The sequence below is a fragment of the Anastrepha obliqua genome, chromosome 3 (genome assembly GCF_027943255.1).
Source record: "Anastrepha obliqua isolate idAnaObli1 chromosome 3, idAnaObli1_1.0, whole genome shotgun sequence".
NCBI lineage: Eukaryota > Metazoa > Arthropoda > Insecta > Diptera > Tephritidae > Anastrepha > Anastrepha obliqua.
In genome coordinates, this window is record NC_072894.1 from 94357289 (window position 1) to 94374673 (window position 17385).

The 17385-nt window shown below is 35.7% G+C and overlaps 1 protein-coding gene across 1 annotated transcript in view; it reads left to right on the forward strand.

The window, feature by feature from the left end:
- The window catches only part of LOC129243049 (protein still life, isoforms C/SIF type 2), a 297252-nt gene that overhangs the window by 220501 nt on the left and 59366 nt on the right, over positions 1–17385 (forward strand). Inside the window, exon 11 of the mRNA XM_054880124.1 lies at positions 3698–3868. Within this exon, the coding sequence (XP_054736099.1) occupies positions 3698–3868 (171 nt within the window). The remainder of the gene's footprint in view (positions 1–3697; positions 3869–17385) is intronic.

Consider the following 17385-nt stretch of genomic DNA (forward strand, 5'->3'; position numbering starts at 1 on the left):
GGCCAGAGTTGGAGTGTCCTGCACACACACTAAATAGCATTACATATGGTTTTGTATGCATGATTCGCTTCAGAATCCTGATGTCTGACTGATCATTTTTTTTATACAAATAGAGAGTTCCATTCTAACCTTATATAAGTTTCGTTATACTTTTTTGCGTTTTTAACATCATTTCCATTATGCGCTCGAACGCAGTTAAAAGCTCATAAACATTTCTAATTCTAGCCCATTTCCATCATAGTTAAGCTAACACTAACTGTTGACTTTCATTTACTTCTTAAGTCGCTGTCAGCTGCTGGCTATTTATTTATGTATTTTTACAAGTATACTGATAATCTGCAAGTTTCTTTTTTATTTTTCGTTTTTGCATTTTTATTTACAATAAATAAATTTTAATTTCTTTTATGATTACTTCAGTTATGTACTCCATACATCGGTTTTTATGCTCACACAAGGCATAATTTTGGAAAAGTGAATGCATAATGAAAAAATTGTAAAATTAGTTTATGATTTATGTACATATTTGATATAAGGGTAATACCATTTGTAAGGTAATGTGCTAAGAAACAAATAAATTGTCAAAAGGTGTCAAAAAGTCCTAGTGTTATAGTTATTTAGCGCAGTGCACAAGCCGAGCAAGGGATTTTTCAATTTTCTTTTTCATCTATAAAATATAAATAAACAAACTTCAAGATATATGATACTTACCCAACTGCTATTCAAAAGTTTGAGTCAATAAACGCAAGTTTTTGGTAACTTTTTTTTGACCTGATAACGTCTTATAATTCGATTTAGCCGGCTGCACGCACAAAAAATTTGTCATGTTGTCATTTGTCAATTGTTTTGCTCATTCGTCGTTATCTTGCTCATGCGCCGTTACCTTGCTTGAACTGCAAACGAGAGCGCGGAATGAACGACAATGAGCACAATCGGCCCCCAAATTCGGCAACGTTCCACATCTGGATCTCTGCTACTTGAGTGAGCATATATATGTATGTATATGCGCATTTGTATATAAATTAACATATTTGCATTTACATATGCCTTCTTCCTGTGTGCATGGTAATGAACCATTTCTCTGTTGAGAATAGGACGATGATGGGAAAAGTAGGAAATGAAAAGGGGTGTTTCGAGTGTAATGTGTCTTGAAAAAGGCAAATCGATGATGTTGCCTCTTAGTGTTGTTGACTTATTAACGTCTGATGCACAATCGAAACTGAACACATCTTTAATGAATTTGATAAATGTTTCGTCATTTTCACGTTTGTGTCAATGTAACTTGATCAATTCTATTGCGATTCCATTTACCTCCTTCCCTATATCCATACAAAATATCTATCAAACAAATAAAATTAAAATTTTGCTTTGAAAATTGCAATCATTACATCAGTATTTTCTTATGACGTTGTCACGTTAAACTATCGGCTGTAAACCGACTTTGCAGACAACCTCTTTTTTTAATTTTAGGTTGCCTTTCGATAATAACATCAACAATGTTATTATTAAATGCCTTAATGGAGGTTGATTAGTCGGTATTGGCATGTGCTACGAATTATTGAAATCGGATCCCAATGAATTGATTACTTCCGTTGCACCTATGCGCCTATTTATGGGAATCAAAGTTGGATAAACGCTCCAGCATATAATCAAAATGAAACAGTCAGTTTATGTAGATGAAGTTTTATATAGGTGCAAGCACCACTTTTAGTGTCAGAAAGGCTTATTTGTCCAAATTGAAAATTGAATGTAGATTAACACATTTTTTTAGTTAGAATATTATACCTTGTTGCATAACTGAAAGAACATACTAGCTCGTAAAATAAATTTCAGAATAAAGGGTGATCAACTCAGAGGTATCGAATTTTAAATTAAAATGAAACAAGGAAAATTCTAGTACCGTTCGCGACATTTATTTTTAAAGATAATCCCTTTCAAATGTTGGCCGCAACTGCAGCGTAATTCGGTCATCCGTAAACTCCAATTTTGAAAGGCTCGCTGCAGAACTTCGGTCGGTATCTCCTGAATAACTTTAGTACTGTTGGCTTCCAATGCCTCAGACGAAGCTTGTCTAAACACTTTACATACCGCCACAAATAAAATTCCAAAGGTATGATTTCACACGATTTTGATGGCCAATGCACGACGACGCAGTAAAACCATTGTTTCACGGGCTGTATGGCAAGTAGCGCCGTCTTGTTGGAAGCATATGTTATAGAGATCACGGGCTTCAATTTCCGACATCAAAACGTTGTTTATCATGGCGCGATAGCGTTCATCATTCACAGTTACATTGACGCCAGCATCGTCTTTTAAAAAATATCGACCGATGATTCCTTCAGCCCACTCTTCACAGAGCGTCGATTTTCGTAATACAATTGTGCGATTTGTAAACGTTTTATAAGCGTAAGTCTTTCCATGATGAAATTTCAATGAATACTTAAAAACATTATGTATTTAATGTGGCGGTAGTCATACGTCACTGTCAAAATACCCCTATTGGAAGAGGTACCTGCTTTTGATCACCCTTTACGCTACATAACTTTTTTTCATAATGTGAAGTTAAGTGGTTTGTAACATGTTCTCGCTTCTTATTTGCTTTGTTTTTGCTGACGCTTTCATGAGGTTTTTTATGTTTTCATTTTGAGTTTATATGTAATGATTTTCCTTTAACTCTTGACACAAAATATAAAATTAGCCGTATTTTTATATGCATTTTGATCATTTCGTATGTTTCTTTCTTCATATTAAACAAAAAAATATGTAAATAGTGCATTCTTGTACGAGAAATGGGCCACAATGAGAAAATAAATGAAGCTTCGAAAAAACATAACACTTCCATCCGCAGTATGACTCTTTCCCTTGGCATCTAAATACCAAGTTTGGTTAAAATATCAATGGCAAACGAATACTGTAGCCTAATATTATATATTATTATTAATATTGTATTACTTTTTATTATTAATATTATATTTTATTTCAGTACATATAGGCACGCGCACATATTTGCATACGCTAAAAAAACTTGTTTGCATATACATAAATTGTTTGTTTTTATCATTTCACACAATGTTAGTTATTACTAATATAGATATATACGTACGGGTATATAGATTTTCTCACTTCATCTAAAACAATTGTAGGTGTAGAAATTCACCGGATCATATGCACATCTCAATTTTTTAAATTAACTTACACCTTCCCCGCCCCCACTTGCAGCACCTCACTTTATCAACCTACATTTATTAACTTATTTTCACCTTTTATATAAATCTTTTTTGCACAAATTTACACCACTCACATTTTTGCTAACTTCACAATTTTCTTTCTTTCTTCATCTACTTTTTTATATCATCTTGTATTGAATCCAATTTAAATGAATTCTTTGCGAACACTACGTTTTATAATAACAAAAACATTAATTTAAAAAAAATTATAACAATTAAAAAAAATCCGCTAAAACAAATACAACACCACTACTACTGAAACCAAAAAAAAACATCATTACCAATACTATTTGTCACTTGAAAATCAAAATCAAAATCAAAATTTAAATCTGAAAAAAAAAAAATCTGCATAAATTGATTGCCAAATGCAAAACAAAACGCACAAACAAAATTAAATTTAAAAAACATCAATCAACCTTCTTCCATCGTCTTCATCGCTGATTTTTTGTGTCGATGGAAACGCTTGATTGAAGGTTACCGGATTTTGTCGTTCACCTCAGGAAACCCGTAAATCCAGCCCAACTGGCTCAGTCACATCGTCAGCCTCGAATGCCGCACTGACACCGTCACGTCAGCTCACCGATGCCGAGAAACTGCGCAAGGTCATCTTGGAATTGGTCGATACAGAACGCACGTATGTTAAGGTGAGTGAAAGTTCAATCCATGTAAAGTAGTTTATATCTGTGCATATATACAATATAAGTGCATATGTATGTATGTTCATATTATATTAGTTTATCAAACGGAAAAACATTCTTAACTCACAATTTGAAAACCACAAAATGCCCCTTTAATAAATGCACACATATTTGTACATTTACTTTTTTATGGTAGATGCACAAAAATACTAGTCCATTTACAATTTTTTTGACAATTTTTGTAAGGATAGGCATAATAAATGGAATGGAATGGAATGGAACTAAATAAAAGTGATTGCCAACAGGAATGAGGATTCTCAGCCAACCAGCCCCAAGTGATAGAGCTGTCCCGAACAAATATTTATGCTAAATATGAGGTCTAGCAATTAAGTACCGGGAATTTTCCAATAAAACACAAGCAAATTAAGTTGAAAGCATTACTTTGTTATGGAATTTCGTAATAAGCAGTTTCCCTCTAATTCTACACAACTTCACTTCCTGTACACCATATTGATGGAAATTTCAAAAGAAATGAAAGATATAAAAAATTACTTTCCAACAATTCACATAAAACTCAACAACGTAGTGTTAGTAGCTCTCGAGTTGTAACTAAATTTTTCAACAAAAAAATTAAAATTAAAGAAATTAATTGCCTTCCTCTACAAAATAGCATTCCCCAAGCGTCAACCTTTTCCATCAAAAACCTACAACAAACCCAGTTATAATATACTAAAAATGAAAAATTCAAACCTCTGTTGAAAACATTATTGCTCTTCAAGCAATAAGAGCAAACAAATAAATATAACTAAAGTCGATAGTTTAAAAATATTAAGGATTACGCTACAAAAAAAATACCGATAGAAAATACATACATATAACCATTTAAAAAAATCATTAGATAAAACCTTCAATATATTTAAATGCCCCTTAAACGAGAAATTTAATTGCAACAATGTATCACTAATCTCAGAAAAAAAAATCGTTACTTTTATCAAAAATTATTAACTTATACGGCGGCCGTAGCCGAATGAGTTGAAATATGGACGCCCATGCGATAGTGCCCGCATTCGAAACACCGAAAATGACACTCCATATGATAGAAAAGGTTTTCTCTAGTAGCGATCGTCTCTCGGCTGGCAATGGCAAACCTCCGATGTTATTTGTGTCATGAAAAAGTTCCTCATAGAAAACAACCGCCGTTCGGAGGCGCACTCCAAAAATAGTTGGTGGAGCTCGACCAAACATTCAATACAGGGTGTAAGCATCACATATGCGTAAACGTACATAACACATGGGCTGAAATGTCCCGAGCCTAATAAAGAAAACAGGCTGAAAATTAACTTATTCATCAACGTAATTTCCAATCATTCCAGTGCCACTTAAATATTCCAATACCACTTTTGTAGGACGATTTATCTTTTGCCGCAAAATAGGATGCAAAATAAAGATTATGATAAATGCATTCAATGCCCGTATCCAACTTGCACTAGGAAGCAAAAATTACACCAATAGCCCTTTACTCGAAACCAAATAACCTCGGACCATATTAAGTCAATTATAACCCGTGACCAATCTCCACTACAGCCCAGTGTTTCAAAATCAAGAACTCCGAGGTACCAATACTTAAAAAATTAAGCAAGTCCCTGTTTCCAATTTGGCAATTTCCCCAAACTCGCTCAACACCACGTTCCGGTGGCATAAAAAATAGCACAGCAATTGAAATTTAAAATGAACAAAGATGATTTTTTGTTTTCGGTATTGGTTTATTCCTAAAAGCAAACATTCCCATTATTTGTCAGACATGATTTCATTCATGTGGCTGGGTTGTTATCATGTCTCTGGTGATACCACCTCTCCAAAATCAGCGCCGAACTGTCAATCTCTCAGGATGCATTGGCTTCTTGACGTAGCCGCCGAGACCTGCAATATTTCCCAACATTGTTCAAGCTTAAAGTAATTCATTTCATTCCGCTGAGATATGATATTGACTTTCTGTTAAGATTTCCAACGAGAAAGAGCACCCTCTGTCAAAATAACACATGATTTAAAAAAACACTACATATGGACCATTTAAAAAGTTTTTTTTATACAAAAAGCAGAAGCATACGCTATTGATTACAAGAACAATTTTACACCCTCTCTCAAGGGAGAGGCTTTCAGAGGCCACACAAAAATTATTATAAGGAAAGTCTCACAATTCAGATGGCATTCACCCGTGATATAGTATTAGATAATAATAGAGATCTTATTAAAACTTCAAAACTTCAAATTCACTTTACATACATGCGGAAATGCAGGGAATACAGTCTGTGTCAGAAGAAAAGAACCGGTTTTTTTCTTGTGACTTCAAGATATATATAATAGATTCAGAATATATATATATATAAGATTCAGAAGCGATTCGCATGCATCCATACGGACAAAAATGTTTTCTTGCGTCAAGTCGTGTGGCACCCATACATCGAGCTTCTTTTTGAATCCAAGCTTCTTCAAATGGTTTATAACGGCTTGATGACTCATGCCCAGCCCTTGGCCGATGCTACGGCTGCTACTATGCCGGTCTCTTTCGATCAATTCAGCGATTTTATCACAATTTTTGACGACAGGCCTTCCGGACCGTGGCGCATCTTCGATCACCTCTGCACCAGAACGAAAACATTGAAACCATCGTTGTGCGGTGGAAATGGAAACTGTATCGGGTCCATAAACTGCACAAATTTTATTGGCAGCATGAGATGCATTTTTGCCTTTATCGTAGTAGTACTGTAAAATATGCCGTATTTTCTCTTTATTTTGCTCCATGTTTGCGACGCTATAACTCACGAACAACTAAAAGCAAACAACAATTAATCAAACACGTGTTAGTACGTGAAAAGAGCTTTCCAAAAAGCTCTAGCGTGAACCGATGCGACGAATACAACTAGAACCACGCGCTTGCAAAGACAAGCTTGCGGAAATACCGCAAGACTTTTTTGCCAACCTTATATTTCGTTCTGCTTTTTACGCATAATAGTCCCACTCAAAGTGTCGTTCGAAACTTTCCCGTAAACGCAACCAACCAAAAATTAGTGATCGTCCAACTTTTTAGCGGGACCCTTCTTGTGACTACGCCAAGCACGATCAGCTCTTGCTAAAAAGCGAATAGATGTGAGCATCAACACCATTGAACGTCTTAATTGAACTGAAAGATGCGAACATATCCCACCGTCCCACATCATCAAAACCCTGCTCTCACAGCATTGAACTGGCCTTTCCAGGCCCCAGACGCCAGCCCCATTGAAAACGCATCTTGCCCGAAGGCCAGTCCATGATTTAAAGCAACTCGTGCATCCAATTCGCAAAATCTAGTCCCGTTTGTCGACGAGCTACGCAGAAAAGCTTGTTCAAAGCATGAAGAAGATGCCAGGCTATACTCGACGACGATGAGGACTACACGGCTTATTAAGAAATTGCGACGCGTACATGTACTTTTATGTAAACAAAATTTAAATATATATCTTTTATACTTCATGAATAATTGGTTCATTTTTTCTGACACAGACTGTATTATTTTTAATAAGATCATTTTACGTGCGAACGCAATGCTTGTTTAGTCCGGCTTCAAAATGTTCTTCGAAAAATCATCTTCGATTTGGCGCTTGAAATTATTTCGCCATTAATAATTTTTTTTAAACAGGTCTATAACCATAAGATATCTTCAGTTCTATCTTGTATTCAATGGGTTCAGATAACTAGCCAAAGAAAGAAATGCTAATAGTGGTAGCAGGCTCAAAATGTCTGCTGGAGCTCACTCAGGATAGAAAGTCAAATAAGTCATTCCGAACTGCTTCTGCTTGAGTAGGCCCTCAGAATATAATAAATTTATTATGTTTACTGCATTTGGCAAGGAATGACTTGAGGACCTTTTTACTTTTAAAGAAATCGGTGATATACCCAATGATGTTAAGGAAATTTAACAGCAAAAGCAAGTAAACTTTTACTTCCAGTAATAATGTACTTGTATAAGCCGTATACTTAAGTATAGCATATGCTTTGACTTGAAAAGCCAAGACATACGAATATTCTATTAAAGAAAGGGGCATTAAAAGGCTACATAATTGTTGAAAGGACGCCACAATCGAGAACTCTCATTCCGTCATACATACTTACACGTATAAGGGTGACTATTCCCAGCAATTAGAAGCATTTTTCTGAGCCTGAGACATTAATAAGGGTTTATTATCCAGGGTTACTCCTATATATTTTTTGTTCGGAAAAGGTATCATATATGTATATACACACGCTATATATATGTAAGTACGATATATAAAGTATATATCGCAGGTACATCCTTTGTTAGCTATTTCCTTATTTCTTTTGAATTCAATAAACAATTGCTCTTAGTGACTATTTACTACAAATTATATTTAATAAAATTAAGTTAAACTCCAATTATTCATATTGACTGCATACTACAAAAATATCTTTAACAAAAAGTTAAGTTACAACACTCAGTTTATTTGAGCAGAAAAATTAATTTTGTGAATTAAATTTAGATAAAATTTAATGCAATAGAACTCGAGATATCATTGAGTTCATGAAGAGTTCGAGCAGCAGGAGCATTGTAGGCATAATTGCACATGATAATATTAAACAAAAAAGGCAAGGGCAAAATTGATCTTCTACTTTCTAGTTGTTTAAGATTAATTAAAAGTAGGCGGGCTGATATTCTCGTCTCGTCGTAATATTCTCATCTGATGCTTGAAATAAAACCTTCGTACAACAGATGGTTGGTTGGTTGGTTTAAGGGTGACCCCTCATCGGAGTGCCACATAGACCGCAAGTTGGGTCCGTTGTGTTGCCCTAGAGATCATTATGTTATATGATTTCCCCACCTAACCGAGATTTTTATTGTAGATTTTGGTCAAAGATATTAATTCATTTCGAGAATTTGATGAGAGATTCGATTTTCAGGTTTGAGAGTACTGAAAGATTGTCAATTGTTGGAGAACCTAGAAGAGCGAGTCGACTTCTGGCTAGACCGGGACAACTGCACAGCAAATGCCTGCTCGATACTTCCTCATCTTCGTCCTCGCAGTATCGGCACAGGTCGTTTTGAGGAACCCCGAGCCGACGTGCGTGAGTGCCCAAACGGCAGTGGCCGGTGATAAGAGATATTATATGCCTTAGTTCGTATTTCGAAAGACTTATAAGGGTTTTTGTCTGTTTCAGATTGTAGGATGGCCAGATTTGTCTGGTCATAACGCAAGTAGTTTCCACTCGACACCTCCGATCAGCAATGCTGTGAAATTCTCGATCAATGAACATTTTACATGTTGAGAGCGGAATTTGGATTGTGGGTAGGTTACTAACATTTGATTGCGCAGCTCCAGCTCTTGCGAACTCATCAGCTTTGCAGTTACCTTCGAATCCACTGTGACCGGGTATCCAGATAACTTGGACAGAATTCTGAACACTTATTTCGTTAAGAGATAAGAGACAGGATCGAACCACATCTAAGTGGGTATAAGAGCAGCTGAGTGCTCGAACGGCCACTTGACTGTTGGTGAAAAAGCGGATATCCTCTAGTGATATTCTATTTTCTAAGAGAGTTTTCGCAGCATACCAGATAGCGCATACTTCCGCTTGGAATACACTACAGTAGTCGGGTAATCTAAATGATAGATTGATGTGAGGAGAATTGGAAAAGATTCCAAATCCCACTTTACCACTCGTACAACAGATAGTTTTATGAGACCACTATTAGAAAAGATTTCTGTCATATTTTGGTGTTACAGGCACAAACTCACTCTTCTATGGTGACCACAGAAATCACACTAATTTTGGTTGGGTTACCACGATTATATGCAATGTTATTTGTCCTTTTCATAACAAGTCCATCATATGCATAAACCTGTCCTGTATACCAAAGCCATTGAAAAAAGCAAAAACGCAATTAATTAGCAAACCGCAGTCACATCGACTCCATTTAGACTAACTCCGAATCAGGTTATATTATACGCAAGTATAGAACTAAATCAAATGACTGGCACCGCATCCCTCTCATGTTTGTGAAAAGGTAGCATTATTAAAAGCATATTCCACGAGTAGGTCTTCATCATTGCCCATAGCGATTACCTCACCATCTCACTGCTTACTTATCTTGCTTATGATATGAGAGAGGATGTGATGAGTGAACCAGTATAAAAGTAACAAAACCAAAGCTTCATCAAATGAAATAATATTACTAAATTTAGAAAGTTTCTTATGCGGAGAAAAAACGAAATATGAACTAATCTAGACCAGAAGCTTTCTATGCACAAGTTTACCGCTCTATTCAATATTTCTTTGGGGTGCTCTTAAACACAAACGCATCATGTATATACATAAATGTGTGTGTGCATATGTATATAAGTGCATCACAGATCAACCATGATGCAGAAAATAGTCTTAAAATTAATTACTTTTCTGCTTAAGTACTGCAGAAAACCCACTTGCAAGGCTTACAAAATTCGAATAACGCTTTATAACGAATCCAAGATATTGAATGAACGAGCGAATAAATGGAGCCAATTGGGTTTGATGTGCTTAGCTGAATGCAATAACGGACAAAGTAAAAGCGGAAAATTCAAGTTGAGATGTTAAAGGCATTCTCGCTTTGAATTACGCTACAAGATTTTTGCGATAAGAGCCTCAGGTGCGAGAAAATTCATGAACATAACTGGCAATGCATACAAGTCAAGTATACGAGTACTTACAATATAATTACGGTAAACACTAATAGTATGAAGAAGGTACGACTAAAAAGAAGCAGAGCTACGAATTTCAGGACAACAACTAATAACATTTTAGGGTGAAAACTACGAAATAAATGTAAATTTTATAGTCAGAGCGAATTGCGAGTAAGCATTAACGGTGGCATGGATGAAGAGTTGGCAAATGAAGGACGACAATACTGCCAGTACTTCAACAATCTTAATGCTAAATTAATGAACCGAATTGCAGATAACGGTGAGGCGTTAATTTTATGCTAATTTAGTTCAAATTTTTGCAAGGAATACGCAAGTGAAACAGCAACCGTAGCTGGTGCAGGCAGGGATAATAGCACCTAACGGTGGGCAGGAAGCGACGTTAAGTTGCATAAAAATGTGGAAACTGAAAGCAGCGGTGTATTTGTTGATTAATATAGGAATGATGATGATTTGGAATGTATTTGTGAAAGATACTCGTATTTTATATAATTCTGCAAACCAAGAAAGCATATTTTCGATTTATTTGAATATAATTACACGTAAGGTATTATAAAATTTATATTTTATACAAAGTATGAATGACTATGTGTATGTACCACAAGCAAATATTCTTGTCTACAAATAGTTTCTCTTATTAAAGACACTACCGTGACTTGTAGAAGTAAATGGAAAGTAGAAAATAGGGTATAGTAGATAAGTTTTATCTTAAATAAAGGGGCGAAGTAAGAAAAGACAAACTTTGTTTTGTGCTTGTTTTATATGACCCCTCACAGCCGATAAGTAAACAAAGTATAATAATACATACTTAAAATGTTAATTTGTAAAGTCGGCTCGCGAAATCAAGTAGACGAAGAGCAGAGCTTATCGATTATACTATTGGCTATTGGCCAGTGGCTATTATTAGACCACATCAGATCACTGCCGATTTCGGGATTTCGGGATTTCCGCATATTATATCATGTTCCCTATTCAATGAATCAAATCCCTTTTCAAAGCTTCTTCCTTGACCCATCAGTTCATGAATCGTATACAAGCAAAATCAATGCTGACTTTAGATACAGCGAGCAAAATTTGCTTACCCGCACATGTCACACATCATTCACATGGTAGAATATATGTATATAATAATATAAGCAACTGCGAAATAAACTACTTCAATGTACTTTTATACAGAACAGAAATAACTAATATTATTAACATTTCAAAATTATTAAAGGAAAGGATATTTAAATATTTAATATTTATGCGCGAAATTTTCTTAGCCGCATGCAATAAAATTAAAATGTTTAGGTAAAAAATATCCGTGTATTGTGCTAGTAATACATATGTTGTTGAACTTTCATTCATATTTGTTGACTGGAAAATTCTATTTGGCAGTGAGTCAATTAGCTTCCACAGTGTCCAGATCCAGCCCAGTGCTATTGAATACTGGCGACGACTTGGATACACAGCCCTTACAAATATGCCCCAAACTTTATAATTTTAATATACAGTATCAGCAATGGGAATCGAACTAAGGACTTACTGTCGGAAGGATCTGCTACATATATTTGTGTAAGATATTTTCACGATCAGTAAAAAATGTATGAAAATAATTCCAGTGCGAAATTTGGATCTATGAGAAGGTATACTGATGGATCCAACCATCTAAACTGAATAATGGGAATGCTGGAGCTAGAGTATACGAGTACATATAAACTTAGGAGTGCTTAAAATATGATAGCTTACCTGCTCAATAAAGAGTTCAGGTAGACCACAGAACTGGTTCCTGGTATTGGCCAAAAGATTGAATGGATGGAAAGTTTTCAGATTCTAATCTTCAAATGGGCAATTCTCTGGTCATCAATAACCCTGAGTAAAGGGAAGCACGTAGAACCGAGGTAGCTAAGTGGCTATTTGCAGAATATACTTTCACTGAATATGTTCTAAAAAACCTTTCAGAGTTACCTTCATGGCCTGCTGTACCTGTTTCTCTTTGCCCAAGTCTGCTTTTAGCGCATGAAATCGTGTACGACCTCAGTTAATAGTTTAACTATTTCCGCTTGACAGCTTCTGCAAACGGTATTGAAAGGAAGGTTGAATCTGGCTGCATGATCCCCTACCTCCAATGACCTGTAAGGGCTGCAGTGATGCGTAAAATGTTTGGTGTTTGAAAGTATCCTCTTAGGTAGTTCGTCCTTTGTATTTTGTACGACGGCCATGAGTTTTTTGTTGTAATACATGTAGTTAATTGCTTCCACCTTCTTTCGACTAAAGCATGATAGTGTGAAGCAATGGATGTTTTTATTATGTTGAGTGGGGTGACGACTGTCACTGCCTCTGCTATGTCTAGTGCCGAACCTTTTCTTGCTAGCTCATCCGCTATCTCAATACCTCGTATGTTCTTGTACTCGGGAACCCATATCAGAGTAATTTCAAGCCAATGACTAAGCAATTCTAGTTCCTCTCTACAGTGTAAGACTAGTTTGGAATGGAAGCCAAATGGTAATACATGTGTTAGTACATTAAGCGCTTCAGTAGGGCTGGCGCTAAGCGCTCTTTGCATCTTGTTCAGCTTGGTTTAGTTGTATTTCTTTTCTATTGCAGGCCAATGACTGTGTAGGAGAGGCGTTAGTTGTTGCAATTGTTTTTTTTTTTTCATTTTTGAGATACATTGTCGGCAATACGTATCGAATACTAAATTTATTTATGCAAGATCTTTCCAAAACCAATAGAAGACTGCAAAAATTACGTTAACCTCGAAAGCTGCATAGTAGATTCCTGCAAAGTCATGTACCTCACACGTACCTTAAGAACGAATGACGTACAAAAAAAAACTTTCTTTTCATAATATTATATATATATAATTGGCGCGTACACCCTTTTTGGGTGTTTGGCCGAGCTCCTCTTCCTATTTGTGGTCTGCATCTTGATGTTGTTCCACAAATGGAGGGACCTACAGTTTCAAGCCGACTCCGAACGGCAGATATTTTCTTTTTTATGAGGAGCTTTTTCATGACAGAAATACACTCGGAGGTTTGCCACTGCCTACCGAGGGGCGGCCACTATTAGAAAAATGTTTTTCTTAATTTTCGTGTTTCAGTGTTTCACCGAGATTCGAACCAACGTTCTCTCTGTGAATTCAGAATGGTAATCACGCACCAACCTATTCGGCTACGGCGTATATAATATTATACAGTAAAATAACTGAAAATTATTTCATTCGTTAGGAGATCCCGAAATTTCCATGCCTTAATATTAATTGGTATTTATCACATCGATAGAGAGATAATTCTGAATAAAACAAACAAAGGATATCAAAGTTTTGCTACTTGCAAAGTACAAGCGGAAACTAGTATATCCGACATTCAAACTAAATAATTATTAATTAAAAAATAAAAGAGAATTGAAAAACGTTACAATTCATTAAAATATTATCCGGGAGTTATTGTTAGTCATTAAGTCAAGTTCGCAACTAGAATAAAAGTAACGTATAACTATTGCATGAGATAAAAATTATGACTACCGGTTAAAAAAATAGTGCATATAGTAGATATGTCCGTGGCTGTTATCAGCAATTTCCATACACACATACATAAGATATGTACGTACATATGTATGAATAAATCACATTTCCCAAGGTGTTCATACTTTTCCGCAGCTACTAGCAGTGTTCTAATGAGTTTGAGGAAGTTTTGCGCAACTTGGCAGAATTTAAGTGCTGATAGCAAAAGTGCAAACAGCAAACGGCACTAATTGGTACAGTTGGTGGTATTAACTTTTGCCGCAGCCATAAACCACAATGCATAGGCCACGTTATCAAATAATGGCATGTTGGGCTGTATTCTCTAACTGAAACTTCTATTTATGCAACTATTTATTGTTTGAAAGTTTTTGCATACCATTAGGATACACCTTTTTCTACCAATACATATGCATTATATACACTGTAAACCCAGCAAGCACAAAGAAAATTTTCCCCAAAGGCTGATAAACTCTTAGTGCCCATTTAAACAAGGAAACATTTTGGAGAGAGTGGATTTTGTCTCCCGTACTGGCGACACGCTTCTTGCTTCTTATTCGAATTGTCAATCTTAAAGTTGGCTGCAAAACAATTTTTGGTAGTTGCTTTATTCGTTTTCTTCTTTTATGAGAGAAAGCTCTGAGTTCTTTGTTAGTTTTCAATCAAATAAAAGAAATGAACGATGGCAAACATCAGAACGCTGTTTGGAAAATGCAGCATGATTTTTGCTAGTAAAGTAGATATGATTTAAAAATCTTATGGGGCATTTTTAAGTTGAGTTCAAAATTTATTTTTCCAATTCTAGATACTCAATTTATTTTTACGTCGAGTTTTTATGTATGAAGTATTTTTAATTAATTTTTTTTTTCTTCTTCATTGAAATATATAACAAACTGTTCACGAACTTTCTCCGCTTTACATTTTCACGGATTGTAGAATATATCCAAACCAGAAGATGCTAAAAAAGTCGAAAGAAGATGCCGAAAACACTTTTCACGTATGACCACAAATGAAACGTCAAAAGAGAGTTTCTAGTGACTCCCTTCCAGATGTCTCTGGTGTAAGTCGGCACTTAGTTCTTAAGTTGAGTTTTAAAATTTCTCAAAATTTATTCCTCAACTTGTGCTAAGATTGAGGAATATTTGATAAATCATTTAATACTTGCTAGTAGCACTTGCTTGTATAAAAAACTTTTATTTAAAAAGTATATATAATTAATTCAAAAAATGGCTGATAGTTCGGAATATACCCTGCTTCTCTAATTACTTTAATTTTTTTTTTTTTTTGTATCGTTGCTAAGTAAATGCATTTTTCGATTAACTTGAAAGTTTTCATATCAATTGTCGACAATAAAATTAATCTCATTTTTCAAAAGCTTAAAAGCCCTCATAATTAATTTTTAGTTAAATAACTTGCTAAAAGTATTAAATAAATTACGAAATTAATTAAAATTATGGAATAAAAAAACTTTCCTCATATGGTACCAACTAGAGAAATCCCGTTGAGGCCAAATAGAAAATTACTAATTTCCCTCTTACCTATAACTTTCGTCACCACATGGAACGGCAGGAACTTCGTTGAAGTCAATTTTTATACAATCCAAATGCTTTCGGGGCACGGGTATTTCCTGAAATATCAGGTCAGTCCATCAGTTCGTGCCTATTTTACCCAAAATTTCACTTTTGTACGATTTTTGCCTACAAAAAATTATCCGCGGAATATAACAGAACTATTTTTATTTTCTTTTCTTAAATTTTCTCTAATATATTGTGCATTGAACAAGTGATTTTAATCGCTGATAGAAGCACATGCTGTTAAAAAATAAAATGAAATCTTCGAAAGCGTATAAGAGACATACAGGGTGGGTCATGTAAAATTTGCTTTTTGAATCGGCTATAAAAAAAAACTAATCAATATTTTTCCAAACTTTGTTTTTTATTTTGGAGATTGAACATTGTCATTTATGAATGAAAAATAATATCGTTCAAATGACTGCCACGACTGGCTTTACAGTAGGCCATTCGATCAACCCAATTTTTAAGCACATTTTCGATTGTTTGGGCTCCAATTTCATGAATGGCAACTTCGATTTCGTGTTTTAAAGCATCAATCGTCTCTGGATGGTTCGCATAGCATTTGTCCTTAACGGCTCCCCACAAAAAATATTCCAACGGGCTTAAATCACAGCTCCGAGGCGGCCAATTGATATCGGAATTTCGGCTGATTATTCGGTTTTCAAAAACGGTAGCCTAAAGTTCGAGTGTAACTTTGGCAGTGTGACAAGTTGCATTATCCTGGTGAAACCAAATGTCGTCCATGTCGGCCTCTTCAATTTTTGGAAACAACTCGTTGAGCATGTCACGGTAACGCTCACCACTTACTGTACCCGCGGCTCCTTGCTCATTTTCGAAAAAAAATGGCCCGATGATGCCGCCAGACCAAAAACCGCACCAAACAGTGACTCCTTGTGGATGCATTTACTTCTCTACAGTAACGTGTGAATTTTCTGAGCCCCAAATCCGACACTTTTGCTTATTGACGTAGCCACCGATGTGAAAATCAGAAAAGAAGAAGAAGACACACCACTTTGAAAATAGGTTTTCAATATTTCCCAATTTTTTTCAAGCGTATAGCGTCCCATTTCGTAAATGTCAAACCTTTAAGTAAATTATGAACACATTTGACATGTCATTTGTGTTACCATTCTCAAAACAATAGGTGGTTCAAAAAGCAAACGATATATGGCCCACCCTGTATTTTGTATTTTTTTTTTATAAGAGTAGTAAAAATGCAACAACTGCTGCTGCAGAAATAAACATTGTTCACGTAGAGGATGCCGTAAGTGTAAGGACTGCGCAGAAGTGGTTTTCAAAATTCCGAAGTGGTAACTGCGACGTGGAGAATGCCCCGCGTGCTGGTCGTCCTTAAGTCTTTAACTCCGACGCCGTGCTCAAACTCGTACCAAATTTGACAGTCGATATAATAGCTCAGAGGTTAAATTCATCGCATTGAACAGTTCACAGGCACCTGGTTCAGTTGGGAAAGGTTTCAAAGCTGGGAAAATGTGTTCCGCATAGACTTTCCGTCGCCAACCTTCAGCAGAGAGTGAATATGAGTTCTCAGCTGCTGCAACGGCTTGAAAATGAAATTTTTTTTACCGTATCGTTATTGGTGATGAAAAATGGGTGCTTTACAATAATCCTGTTCGCAAACGCCAATCGTTAGATAAAGATGAAACACCAGAACCGACCCCTAGAGATGGCCTTCACTCCAAGAATATTCTCCTGTCT